General features: G+C 36.1%; 1 protein-coding gene across 1 annotated transcript; it reads left to right on the top strand.

Moving 5' to 3' along the window:
- Positions 1-385: 385 nt before the first annotated feature.
- LOC146913278 (F-box/LRR-repeat protein At3g59200-like) lies at positions 386-2,328 on the top strand. Its single transcript, XM_085717751.1, has 2 exons — positions 386-466; positions 579-2,328. Exons 1-2 carry the CDS (start codon positions 386-388, stop codon positions 1,533-1,535), a joined length of 1,038 nt encoding a protein of 345 aa, XP_085573877.1. The 3' UTR covers positions 1,536-2,328.
- Positions 2,329-14,084: the final 11,756 nt, after the last annotated feature.

The raw sequence follows: 14,084 nt of genomic DNA, 5'->3' as shown, positions 1-14,084 counted from the left end.
ATATATTCTTGTCTTTTGTAAAAAAAAACATATATTCCCATCTTTAATAAAAACATAAAAACATATATTCCCATCTTTAATAAAAATATATATTCTCGTTTAGCGTATATTCTTCTAGAAACTGTTGTCAAAAGTGACACCAATTTTTTTCCATGTTTGGTGTATTAAAACCACAGGGTATTATTAGGGTTTGGTGTGTTGTTTTGATACGTACCAACCTTCACCGACATAAAATAAAAAAATTGTGAATATTATTTTAGATCAAAATTATTATTTTTAGATGAAATATCAAAATATTGGTTTGGATGGGCCTTTTAGTATAAATAGCAGAACCCTAAATAGCAACCAAGTTATACGATTGGAGATTTGATTCATTACTTTAGCTATGAAGAAAAGAAGGGAACCACGAGAATCGAAGGAAAAAGTAGAAGAGAGGGTTCATTTAACTTCTTGTTCTACGGTTCAGGTTAATTGTTACAGCTTTTTGTATCTGTAAGAGAAAATTATTATAGTTGTTTTTTGAAATAATCATAGTTTTTATTCATAGCCAACCAATTAAAAGTTATTTTTCACTGCAGGGAAACAATTTGGTCGACAGAATTAGCAATTTACCAGATGAGTTATTGCTTTACATTCTCTCTTTTCTCCCAACCAAACTGGCCTTTACTATGGCTATTCTTTCCAAGCGGTGGACCCCGCTCTGCTATTCACTCCCTGTAATGGACCTCAGCTATAAAACCATAACAAAACGCTTCCGCCGTTTTGTCAATAATCTCTTGCTCTCTCCTCTTTCAACCAACCAACCAATCAAAAAAATTTGCCTCACATGTGACCGTATATACCACAATAAAAATAGTAGATTCAATGTGACAAATTGGCTAGAAGCCGCAAAAAAGCGTCATATAGAGGAAATTCATCTCACTTTGCCTTACCACACCTTGAAATCTGTTATTTTCGTCTCGACAACCCTTGTTGTTCTCAAACTTGAAGATTTATTTGTTGGAAAGAATACTTCGTGTGTTAATCTTCCATCACTTAAAACCCTAAATCTGACATCAGTTTCTTTTCAAAGTTGGAATGATTACGTAAATTTTCTTTATGCTTGTCCTATCCTAGAAGATATGCATGCTGAACCCATCTATTATTTTATGAGACATGATCAAAACAATGCATCCGAAGAAGGGCTTAAATCCTTGACATTGCCTAAGTTGGTTAGAGCGAGTATAGGGATAAGGGATGTTGTGGTTAATGGTATGAATAATGTCAAGTTTCTACGTGTAGACATGGATTACAGAAAAGCTTTATCTTGGAAAGCCATTCCACTCTTTCAAAACTTAATTTCCATCGAACTACTGTTTCCTAGTTATTCATTTATTTCTTGGGATGGTGTAGTAGAACTGCTCCGCCATTGTCCCAAGCTTCAGATTCTATTCATTAAAAAGGTATTTTTTTTTTTGCTTGTTTTTTGTTTATGCATATATTTTGAAAAATGTTATTGGATAGATCATTATGGCGTCTTGCTATATATGTTGTAGCTTACCTCACTTAGTTGAACTATGTTTGTTTATTGTTGTTGTATATATTTATCTAAATGTTAATTTTTATCCTTTTGACAGTGGAGGTTTACCAGCTTACCTAAGGAATTTAATTGCCCAATTTCGGTTCTTCAATGTGTTTCATCTCACCTTAGATCATGTACTATTTTAAACATTGATGGCTCGGAAAATGATATTCGATTTGCAAAATATATTTTAGAGAACGCGAGTCTTTTACAAGACATGACATTTGGCTTTACTACTAATGTAATGCATTTCGAAAAAAGTCAAATTACAGAAGAATTGTCCTCCTATCCAAGGATATCTCCAGGATGCAAACTTTCATTTGAATGGTCCAACTAGAATCATCAGTGTTTTTCATTACTTTCTTTTCTAATATGCAACCAATTAGTTTGATAGTTTTGACAACATATATATAGGCTTGATCCTATTGAACAAATTAACCGGGATGGTGATCTTTGGTATTGATTTATTCTTTGGTAGATTACCATTGTGGTTCGATAATGATTATGTTTGCATGCTTTTAATTGTATTCTATTGAATGTATTGTTCCAAGTCCTGTTTATTGTCAGAGTTGTTCTGAATGAAATAAACTAAAAGAAGAAATCGAGCACCAGTGTTGCACAAATTGGTTTAGGACATAGAAATACGATAGTTTGAACTGAAATTTTGTTGCAGTCATATGCTACTATTTAGAGGAGGAGGCAAAATTCAGCTTTTGAATTTGAACACTCCACTTAAAAAAATGGACAGTCGTGTAGAGACTACTTAAAAAAATGGACAGTCGTGTAGTCTTCAACTACTTACTTTACATGGTTCTGTTGAAGGTAATTTTTTTTATTCCTTTTATGTGCATGAAATGGGAAATGCTTATACCTCATACTGGTTTCTATCTTGTTTCGATGACATATAACTAATTAAGTCCATTTTGACAGCAATTTGAGGCTACCATGTGTTGATATATAGTTAGATTTATGTTATCGCAAGAACAAGTCCATTTTGACAGCAATTTGAGGCTACCATGTGTTGATATATAGTCAGATTTATGTTATCGCAAGAACCTTAGATTCTATGATTGGATATTTGTTACTTTGTGTTGTGCTGATTGGAAAATATTTAGTAGATAATACTTTTTTGAAGGTCAAAACTTTGCTAGTTTGTGGGTAAAATTAGAAACGTTGGCTATGGCATGAAAAATATGAAAAAGGATATCAATAGACCTATTGTTTCGTTTAGGAGGGACCTGCAAATTGTGCATAATCAGGCATCTGTATTTAAAACTTTTAGTTACAACAATATAAATAAGGTTATTTAGGACTTAGTCGGTCTAGGTAATTTACGGCTTTCTGAAAATTATTGTTCACTTATCAAAAAGACTTGCAGTGTGGCTAAAAGCAAAGCTCATGGCCTTTTTGCTTTGTTTATCTTTTATATAAAGATACTTCTATTTATACAAAAAGACTTGATTGTGTTGGTGATAGTGAGTAGTGGAGATTAGTGAATGAAACCACAATTTTTTGCTAGTAGTGATAGTGACTCTACTTCACGTTATAGTGTTGGTGAAATACTGAAATTCCCAGGAGTCCTAGATTTGAATAAATTTTAGCATATGGGATACTGGTGTGGCCTATAGGTTTTTAGAATATTCCTTTCATCTTATTCTCTGACCTCATTTTCATGTTCTCTTACACCGGATCTTCGCCACTAATTGGAGTTCCTGTACTGAGCTCTCAGACTCTCAACCATTCCCTGAGTTACTATCTTTCCCACGTTGATTTTTTAGTGCAGTCTAGTTAATATTCAAACCCCTAAAAAGAGAAATCAGTTTATGTTTTCATGGCCAAATCTAATTCTATAAGTTTATGTTTAAAACTCTGTCGCTCTTCGATTGTTTTGACTACATACTTATTTAATACAGAAGCATAGTAAAAAGAGAAATAAAACTAACCTAATCAAGTTTTCTAACTCCAAAGGGAAGAATCAAAAACATGAATTCCTATATTCTTCTTTTGACCCAAGGAAGTTGACACATTCATGGAAGAAATTCTGAATGATATTTTTTCTATCTTCTTTGTTTTTGAATTTTAGTCTATGACATTTGTTTCTTCATCTTTATTAGTATGAGCTTATTGCCAAGCAGCTCAAGAACATTGGATGGGACCAAGGGGTTCTACTCTTATTTGTGGATATACGGCCAATTATCATAGGCTACCATCTCTCTTTTTTCAAATTCATCACTCTCACTTCTCTCCCTCGCTTTAGAATATCATCCTCTCGCACTTGGATACTACGAAGACGAAATTGTGTCTTCCTCCAAAGGATCCTTCTTGGCAAATAATAATGATGATAATTTATACCTTCGTATTACTATTCATTATTTATAAGTATGGTTTCTGTAAACATATTGCTAAGTATGCACTAATACTACTGGGGTCACCTATAATTTCAATGTCCCCTTTTGATGTTAAAGATCTTAATTATGCACTATATTCTCCTTACAATTCAATTTTATGACTTATATATTGTTTATCTACCCATATTATTAATCTTTCTTTGTCACAATGATAATCGACTGAAGCAAGTTTAATCCTCAACACTAGAATCAGCAAAAAAAGTTGGAACATTATGGGGTTGTTGTCTGTGCATTTTGGATGTTTATCGGTTGAAGCACTAAACTATATATTTCTTTTCTTTTTTTTTTTTTTTGGTCAAGTTAAACTATGTATTTCTATTGCATTTAACATTCAAATATTACAACATAAACTAAATATTTTGTTCAAGTTGTATTACCCTCTATTCCATCCATTGATACATATTTCTATTTGCTTATAATTAATTCTTCATTTAACTTGGACTAGTTTTCATCAAAGCAACATATGCACATGAATTCCAATAACTAGCCTTCTGAGGCTACTGTCAAATGAAATAGCATATCAGAAAATTCTCATAAATCATGAAAGGTTAAGATCGATGGGAGATTGGTTGAATAACAAATACGATTGAAAACTGTCCTGGACTTGAAGTTGTTTTTTGATGTTTTTGTTGATTGTGTATTGGATTTCGAGAAAGAGGTGAGACTGTTGAGGCAAAAGATGTAGATTTGGGAATAAGACTATATGTCTGAAGAGTTTTGTTATGTTTTATGGTATTTCTTTGCATAGTTTATCTTATATGGAGAGAGTTTTTTGTCCCAAGTCATGTTTGAGTAAATAGTGTAATATATTCTTTCTTCATTAAACTATTTTGTTCTCATTTTTGAAATTGCTTTAATTTTGAGTAGGCCAAAGAGACTACAATTATCATCTAATAATATCACAGATTCAAATGCAATAAGTTATTTTTAATGCATCTAGTTAACTAATCAGAAAATTGAGAATGACTTAAACGAAAAGTTTACATTGATTAGAGCAAAAATATATCCAAAAGTGGACATTCTCTACTTCTGCATAAAGAATCCTTATCATACTTCAGCATATGGGTGGCACTGAGCAATTTCCATCTCACGGCATACACATCGACTGAACGGAGGATAGCCATAATCGATTGGCATGCGTTAAAATCAAGTTGTCCGCAATAGTAGATTAGTGGAGCTGCAGAAGCATTCTATAATACATTTTAACCGAGAAATATGAAGTGGCGTCTGGAATCCAGACCAATGCCGAGTTCAGAAGCCTGGTGCAGGACAGTTTTCAATCCCATTTGTTATTCAACCAATCTCCCATCTTAGCCATTACTAAATTTTTGCTTAACCTTTCATCATGTAAGAGAGTTATAGGTATTTATGTGCATATGCACCCACTTCTTACTAAACCCATTATTCTCTTAGGATATCGAAGAAAATTTAACCCCGTCCAACATAATGGAAATTAAGGTTATAACCCAAAGAGGGCGGGAAGAGGCTCAAATCAGCACAATCAACACTTAGTCATTTGTCATACTTTGTCTAAGGGATTAATATCATGATTAAAGAAAAGGTAAAATAAAATTGATTGTCATTTGTCACACTTTGTTAAGACCTAAAAGTTTTGTAAGTTGACTAATTTGATGAAGCTTACCATATGATTCAATCGACCATTTACTTGCAGGCTTTGCATATTTAAGGCAGGAACCAATTTCTTTGACCCACAATTTAGTGAAACTTGTTTTATGATGGTGAAAGTGTAATCTGAAGGTGAGAAAAACACAAGAAAGGGGGGTTGAATTGTGTTAGATTTTTCTTCGTTTCTCCTAAACTGAAGCACACTAATCAGAAGCAAAGTGAGACAGCTTCTGAAGTGATATTCAGGATCTAAATGCAGCGGATAAAAACAGAGAGAGAGAGAGAGAGAGAGAGAGAGAGAGAGAGAGAAGAAGAAGAAGAAAGACACAAAGCAATTATACCGGTTCCTTCCACAATCCGAAAGTAGTCCAGTCCCCCTTGCACTTCCAAGGAGAGTTCACTAAAATGTAATATCTGATTACAATTGCTCAAGCACACAGCAAGAGACTTCCTTTGCTCAAGCACACTTTGCAAGAGTCTTCCTATGGTCAAGAACACAATCAAGAGACTTTTATGCTCAAGCACAACTGCAAGATGTTGGAACAAAATGTGCTTAACAATGAACCTTAAAAAGTTTTGATGATAACAAGGTATTAAAAATTGTAAATTGGACTAGCTAATATTTGTTCAAGTGTACAGGACCATAATTATAAAGTTACATCATCATTGGTTCTGAATGAGCAAATAAAGAGCAAAGGAAATGAAGCTTAGATGATTCTGAAGGCAAAGCGCTCCTGAAGTCAAGCTGCTCCTGAAGAAATAGCGCTCCTGAAGTAAGCTGCTCCTGAAGAATAGTGCTTCTGAAGACAAGAGGTCCAGAAGCCACATCATCAGAAGCTGCGTCACCAGAAGCTGCAGAAATCATATCATCAGAAGCTGCATCATCAGAAGCTGCCTCATCAGAAGCTATTTCACCAGAAGCTGAATCTCAACTGAATTTACAAAAGATTCAAGATTTGAAGAATTATCAATGCAAAAGCTGTCTATTGGATTCGAAAACGCAAACGAAGGATTAGTGGAGTTTTGCAACGGTCATTTCAAAGGTGTTTGAAGGCTTGTGCTTGCAATTTGGACGAAAGCGTTGACATTGTACTTTGTACGAATTGTACAACCACGTTCTCCACTACTCTGTTTTGTGTCCACGCTACAAGACAAGAAAACAGCTCCAGAATACAGCTTCGCCTGCATAGATGTTCCTTTGGATAAGGAATGGATTTCAAATTTGTTCTTCATAGGACAACAACCAAATCAGGCAAAAGATCATTGGTGAAAGATCAAGCTTCAACAACGACTCTTTGGTGTGCTGGCAATTTCACAACGTCTCTTTCACACCTCTATATAAAGGAGTGAAGAATTAGAGTTTTGGTAATGCAAGAACGCTAAACGAAAGACTCACAAGATTTTCACAAGTACCAAACCTCTGCTGAAATTGTTCTGCATTCACTTAGAATTTCTGTGTCTCAAAGTCATATCTTAGAAATTCTTAAGTTCATTGAGTCTGTATCTGATTTGTATTGTGAGCACCTCTGATTGTATATCAAGTGTTCAACCTTAAACAATTTTCTGTGTAATTTTGTTTAGTTAGGAAGTCTCTTGCAGTTGTGCTTGAGCAGGAAGTCTCTTGATTGTGTTCTTGAGCAAAGGAAGTCTCTAGCTTGTGTGCTTGAGCAAAGGAAGTCTCTTGCTTGTGTGCTTGAGCATTTGTAATCAGATATTACTCATAGTGAAATCTCCTTGGAAGTGCAAGGGGGACTGGACTACTTCCGGATTGTGGAAGGAACCAGTATAATTGCTTTGTGTCGTTCTTCTTCTCTCTCTCTGTTTTATTCCGCTGCATTTAGATTCTGATTATCACTTCAGAAGCTGTCTCACCTAGCTTCTGATCAGTGTGTTCAGTTTTTAGGAGAAACGAAGAATTTTTCAAAACACAATTCAACCCCCCTTCTTGTGTTTTTCTCACCTTCAATTGGTATCTAGAGCCTTGGTCTGTTGTGTAACACTTAACCGTGCAACAGTCAAAGATCTGAGAAAAACATGTTTACTCCTCCTCCTACTGGTTCTAGTGATACTAGCTATAAACATGTCTCACATGATTATTGTGATAGTAAGAAAACCAGTGTTGGAAAAGTTCCAAAGTTCAATGGAGATGCTGAAGAGTTCTCTTGGTGGAAGACCAACTTTTACAGTTACATCATGAGCCTGGATGAAGAATTATGGGATATTCTGGAAGACGGTGTTGGTGATTTAGTCCTTGATGAAGAAGGAGCTGCTGTGGATAGAAAGAAACATACTCCAGAACTGAGGAAACTCTACAAGAAGCATCATATTATCAGAGGAGCTCTTGTCACTGCCATACCCAAAGCAGAATACATGAAGATGAGTGACAAATCCACTGCTAAAGCTATGTTTGCTTCTCTCTGTTCAAATTATGAAGGGAGCAAGAAGGTCAAAGAAGCAAAGGCTCTCCTGCTTGTACATCAGTATGAGCTATTCAAGATGAAGGATGATGAAACCATTGAGGAGATGTACCCAAGGTTTCAAACCTTAGTTTCTGGGCTACAGATTCTAAAGAAGAGCTATGTTGCTTCTGATCATGTAAGCAAGATACTCAGAAGCTTACCTGCCAGATGGAGACCAAAAGTGACTGCCATTGAGGAAGCTAAAGATTTAAACACTTTAAGTGTCGAAGATCTTGTTAGTTCTCTCAAAGTTCATGAGTTAAGTCTTAATGAACATGAGTCTACTAAGAAGAGTAAATCAATAGCTCTTCCATCCAAAGGCAAGTCATCAAAAGCTCTCAAAGTAGTTGAATCTGAAGAGGAAGAACAGTCAAGTTCAGATTCTGAACCAGATGCTGCTGAAATGGCCATGCTCTCAAACAGACTTCAATATCTGGCCAAGAAGAACAGAAAGTTTCTCTCCAGAAGGGGTAACTCCAGAAGCTCAAAGAAAGAAGATCAGAAGGGATGCTTCAACTGTAAGAAGCCTGGACACTTCATTGCTGAATGCCCTGATCTTCAAAGAGAAAAGTCAAAGGACAAGTCAAAGAGATCTACATTTAAACCAAGCAAACTCAAGAAGCAGATTAAGCAGAGTTTAATGGCAACCTGGGATGATTTGGGTAGTGAATCTGGATCTGATAAAGAGGAAGCTGATGAAGATGCAAAGGTAGTTGTTGGGTTGGTAGCAACAACAACTTCAGAAGCTGGATCAGATTCAGACTCAGAAGATGAAAACGAGGTATATTCCAAAATTCCCAGAGATGAACTTGTTGAGTCACTTAAAGAACTTCTTACACATTTTGAAGTAAGAACCAATGAGTTGAAGGATTTAAAAGAAAAATATGCTGATTTGGTACAACAGCAAAAATCAACTCTATTGGATCTGAAAGCTTCTGAACAAGGACTTAGGGGCTTTGACTTCATGTGTAAAACATATGAAGATCAGCTCAGGTTCTTATGTCAGAAGCTACAAGAAAAGTGTAATGAAAAACCTTTAAGTAACCATGAAATTGCTCTTGAAGATTTTATTATATCTGGCATTGACAGAAGCAGAGTAGCTTCTATGATTTATAGCATTTACAAGAACAATGGCAGAGGAATTGGTTTTCCAGAAGTGAAACTTGAGAAAACCAATCTAAAATCTTGTTGTGAATGCATCAAGGAAGGTCTGAAAACATTCTTTGTACCAGAAGGGGCTGAGTTGGAAACTGTTGTTCAATCAGAACCTGAAGCTTCTAGTCCTAAGGCTAAGATTACTTCAACGCCAAAGAACTCTAAGTCAAAGGCTATGATCAAATCTGATTCCAAGACTTCAAAGGTCAGGATCCTGAAAAGATCAGAACCTATTCCTCAGAGTCTGGTGAAACCAAAATCTGGGGTTCTGAAGTCTAAGTTTCAGAAGAAGATAGTTACTGCTTCTGAAGTACCAAAACCTAAGGTGATGGTTAATCAGAAGCAACCCAACTCACAGCACAAGGTACAAGAAGTGAAGAGTAAAGCCTTAAGTACTAACCTTCCAGGACCCATTGAACAATGGGTACCTAAATCTAAAAATGTCAATGATGCAGGTATGTCTAAGAGCAGTTCCAAAGCAAAGATCATGGTACCTAGACAGCGGTTGCTCAAGACACATGACAGGAGACAAGTCCATGTTCCTCAGCCTAACAATGAAAGAGGGAGGAAATGTGAAATTTGGGGGCAACCAGTCAGGAAAGATCATAGGTACAGGAACTATTGGTAATTCCTCTACCTCAATTAATAATGTATGGTTGGTAGATGGTCTTGAACATAACCTTTTGAGCATTAGTCAATTTTGTGATAATGGTTATGATGTGCTTTTTGAAAAACCCAACTGTACAGTAATCAACAAGAAAGACAAATCCATTGTGTTCAAGGGAAAGAGAGTTGACAATGTCTATAAAATCAATTTTTCTGAACTGGCTGATCAGAAGGTGGTTTGCCTACTATCAGTGAATGATAAGAAATGGATGTGGCACAGAAGGTTGAGACATGCTAACTGGAGGTTAATCTCTAAGCTTAGTAAGTTACAACTTGTGAAAGGGCTACCAGACATTGACTATCATTCAGATGCACTCTGTGGTGCATGTCAGAGAGGGAAAATTGTGAAATCATCTTTTAAAACCAAAGACATTGTTTCAACCTCAAGACCTTTAGAATTACTCCATATTGATTTATTTGGACCAGTGAGTACTGCATCCCTATATGGAAGTAGATATGGATTAGTCATTGTTGATGATTACAGCAGATGGACTTGGGTGAAATTCATAAAGAGTAAAGATGTTGCGTGTGATGTATTCAGTAGCTTCTGCACTCAAATTCAATCTGAAAAAGAATCAAAAATTTTGAAAGTCAGAAGTGATCATGGTGGAGAATTTGAAAATGAGCCATTTGAAGCTTTTTGTGAAAAACATGGAATTTTCCATGAGTTCTCTTCTCCTAGAACACCACAACAAAATGGGGTTGTAGAGAGAAAGAATAGAACTTTACAAGAAATGGCCAGAACCATGATTCATGAAAACAATTTACCAAAACATTTTTGGGCAGAAGCAGTGAATACAGCATGCTATGTTCAGAACAGGATCTATATTAGACCTATTTTGGAGAAAACAGCATATGAACTCTTTAAAGGAAGAAAACCCAATATCTCTTACTTTCATCAATTTGGATGTACATGTTACATTCTGAACAACAAGCTCTACCTAAAGAAATTTGATGCCAAGGCCCAAAGAGGAATCTTTTTAGGTTACTCTGAAAGGTCAAAGGCATACAGAGTGTATAATTCAGAAACACTTTGTGTTGAAGAATCTATGCACGTTAAATTTGATGACAAGGAGCTTGAAGATAAAACTTCAAAGCAAGGTGAAAGTTTTGCAGAGATACAGGTTCCTGAAGCTACTCCAGAACCTGATCAGATAGCTGAATCTGAAGATAGTCCAGAAGCTGAACCCACATCAGAAGCGCAAGATGAAGCTGCTTCTGATGAAGCACAAGATGGCTCACATCAAGCAGATCCTCCCAGAAACACATTCAAACACAAGTCTTCACATCCTGAGGAGCTAATCATTGGAAACAAGGATAGTCCAAGAAGAACAAGATCACATTTCAGACAAGAGGAGTCAATGATTGGACTAATCTCAATGATTGAACCTACAACAGTTGATGAAGCACTTTCAGATGATGGATGGATCCTAGCTATGCAAGAAGAGTTGAATCAATTTCAAAGAAATGATGTGTGGGATCTGGTACCCAAACCTCAGCACAAGAACATTATTGGAACAAAATGGGTATTCAAAAACAAGCTGAATGAGCAAGGTGAAGTAACAAGAAACAAAGCCAGGCTTGTTGCACAAGGGTATAGTCAACAAGAAGGCATTGATTACACTGAAACGTTTGCTCCAGTTGCAAGATTGGAAGCAATCAGGTTACTTCTTTCCTATGCAGTTAATCATGGCATAATATTATATCAAATGGATGTCAAGAGTGCTTTTCTAAATGGTGTCATAGAAGAAGAAGTGTATGTCAAGCAACCTCCTGGATTTGAGGATATTAAATATCCTGACCATGTTTTTAAACTGAAGAAATCACTATATGGCTTGAAACAAGCTCCCAGAGCTTGGTATGATAGACTAAGTAATTTCTTAATCAAAAATGATTTTAAAAGAGGACAGGTTGATACTACACTCTTCAGAAGGACCCTTGGGAAAGATATTCTTGTTGTGCAAATATATGTTGATGATATAATATTTGGTTCTACTAATGCATCTCTTTGCAAGGAATTTTCTGAGTTGATGCAGGATGAATTTGAAATGAGCATGATGGGAGAGCTGAAGTTCTTCCTTGGCATTCAAATCAATCAATGCAAAGATGGAGTCTATGTTCATCAATCAAAGTACACAAAGGAGCTTCTGAAGAAGTTCAAACTTGAAGATTGTAAAGTGATGAACACTCCAATGCACCCCACGTGCAACTTAAGCAAAGAAGATGAAGGAGCTAAAGTAGATCAGAAGCTGTATAGAGGTATGATTGGTTCTTTGTTATACCTCACTGCATCTAGGCCAGATATTTTATTCAGTGTATGCTTGTGTGCAAGATTCCAATCAGATCCTAGAGAATCTCATATGACTTCTGTCAAGAGAATCTTCAGGTATTTGAAAGGAACAACTAATCTTGGACTCCTTTATAGGAAATCCTTAGATTATAAGCTAATTGGATTCTGTGATGCTAATTATGCTGGTGATAGGATTGAAAGAAAGTCAACCAGTGGCAACTGTCAATTTCTGGGTGATAATCTTATATCCTGGGCTAGCAAAAGACAAACAACTATTGCTATGTCTACAGCAGAAGCAGAATACATTTCAGCTGCAAGTTGTTGTACACAACTACTCTGGCTGAAACATCAGTTGGAAGATTATCAGATGACTGCTAACAGTATTCCCATTTATTGTGATAATACTGCTGCTATTTGTTTGTCTAAAAATCCAATTTTGCATTCAAGAGCGAAGCACATTGAAATCAAACACCATTTTATCAGAGATTATGTTCAAAAAGGAATTTTAGATATACAATTCATTGATACTGAAAATCAATGGGCTGATATATTTACTAAGCCTTTAACTGTTGAAAGATTTGATTTTATAAAGAAAAATTTGAACATGCACTTTGTATCTGATTAAATGCTTGCTTGCTCCTGAATAGGATTTTAGGTTCTGAAGTTAGTTCAGAAGCGGTAGTCCATCAGAAGCTCCTTATTGAGGTTCTGAGGAAAACTCGCTTCTGATGATGACGTCAGCATCTGAAGTCCAGAAGCTGGATTTGTTGCTTCTGAATAGTTGAATTAGTGGAAACGTTGGAAGTTACCTTTTAAAAAGTAACTTCTGGCCCACTAACTTGGTAGTCACTCTGTGAACTTCTTACGTGGCCTGTATGTGTTGGTGTATAACTAAAAGGGCAATGATGATTTAATAGCTTTGAAAGTACTTTTCACGCGCCCCCAATTTTTGTCATTAATGTTATGTTTGTTTGTCTCTTTTGAATTGCAATCGTTTTACTTTTAACACTTTGTCAATTCACACACTACTCACTCACAACAAACACATTTGCTCTCAAACCTCTTGCGAAGTAAGCGCATTCTTCTCAACCTTAGAACCCTAAAATCTTCATCTTCTTCAAATCTTCGTCAATCATCAAATGGCATCATCAAGCTCGCAACGAAAAGTTTCAGAATCTACTTCATGGATGGTCCCTGAATTTGACTACAAAGGAAGAAGCATGAAATTGGAAGAATGGGAACTACAAGTTCAAATAGAAAATCCGGTGGATTTTGAATCACTCGCCTTCCATGAGTGTTGGATCAGAAGCTACTATGAAGAGCAGGAACTTATGCATTACTTCAAGATGTTGAATGGACCAACATACGAAGCATTGGTAAGACACTTCTGGGTGAGGGCCAAGGTTTATGACAAAGCTGCGTCTATAACTGAAGAAAGTCAAATGGTGTTGATTTATCCCGAACTGGAAGGGAAGACCAGAGAAGAAATGGGACTTGAGCCATTTACAGGCATTGAAATCAGGTCAAGTATTTGTGGTATTCCAGTAAGAATTGCGGAATGGCAGATAGAAGCTGTACTCTGTAGAGAGGCCTCTGGAAAATACTCTGGAATTGATCTCTCAAATACAGCTGAAGAACGCCTCTGGAAAGAAAAAGTAAACTTGGCACTGTACAACTCAACGCAAGCAGGAAAGTATGCTGATCTAAGCATGGATAAGAAGCTGCTTCTGAAGATTCAGAATGAGGACTTACTCCCATGTGGTGGAAGTGAGAAACCCAATTTGGCATAGAAGGTCTTTCTTCAGCACTTCATTAAGAAGGAGAAAGTGAACGTGCCAAAATATATGTTCAAATACTTGATAGAGTGTCTGAAACAGAGTCAGCTGCAGAATAGAACCTGGGTACCTTATGGAAGACTC

Source organism: Medicago sativa, chromosome 6 (genome assembly GCF_051527215.1).
Source record: "Medicago sativa cultivar Bolivia chromosome 6, Bolivia_mono, whole genome shotgun sequence".
Lineage (NCBI taxonomy): Eukaryota > Viridiplantae > Streptophyta > Magnoliopsida > Fabales > Fabaceae > Medicago > Medicago sativa.
This window is presented reverse-complemented; position numbering and strand designations above follow the sequence as displayed.

Coding starts and splice junctions, on each gene's coding strand:
- LOC146913278 (XM_085717751.1), top strand. CDS start 386: ATGAAGAAAAGAAGGGAACCACGAGAATCGAAGGAAAAAGTAGAAGAG. Junction 467..578: donor CTTCTTGTTCTACGGTTCAG/GTTAATTGTTAC, acceptor TTTTCACTGCAG/GGAAACAATTTGGTCGACAG.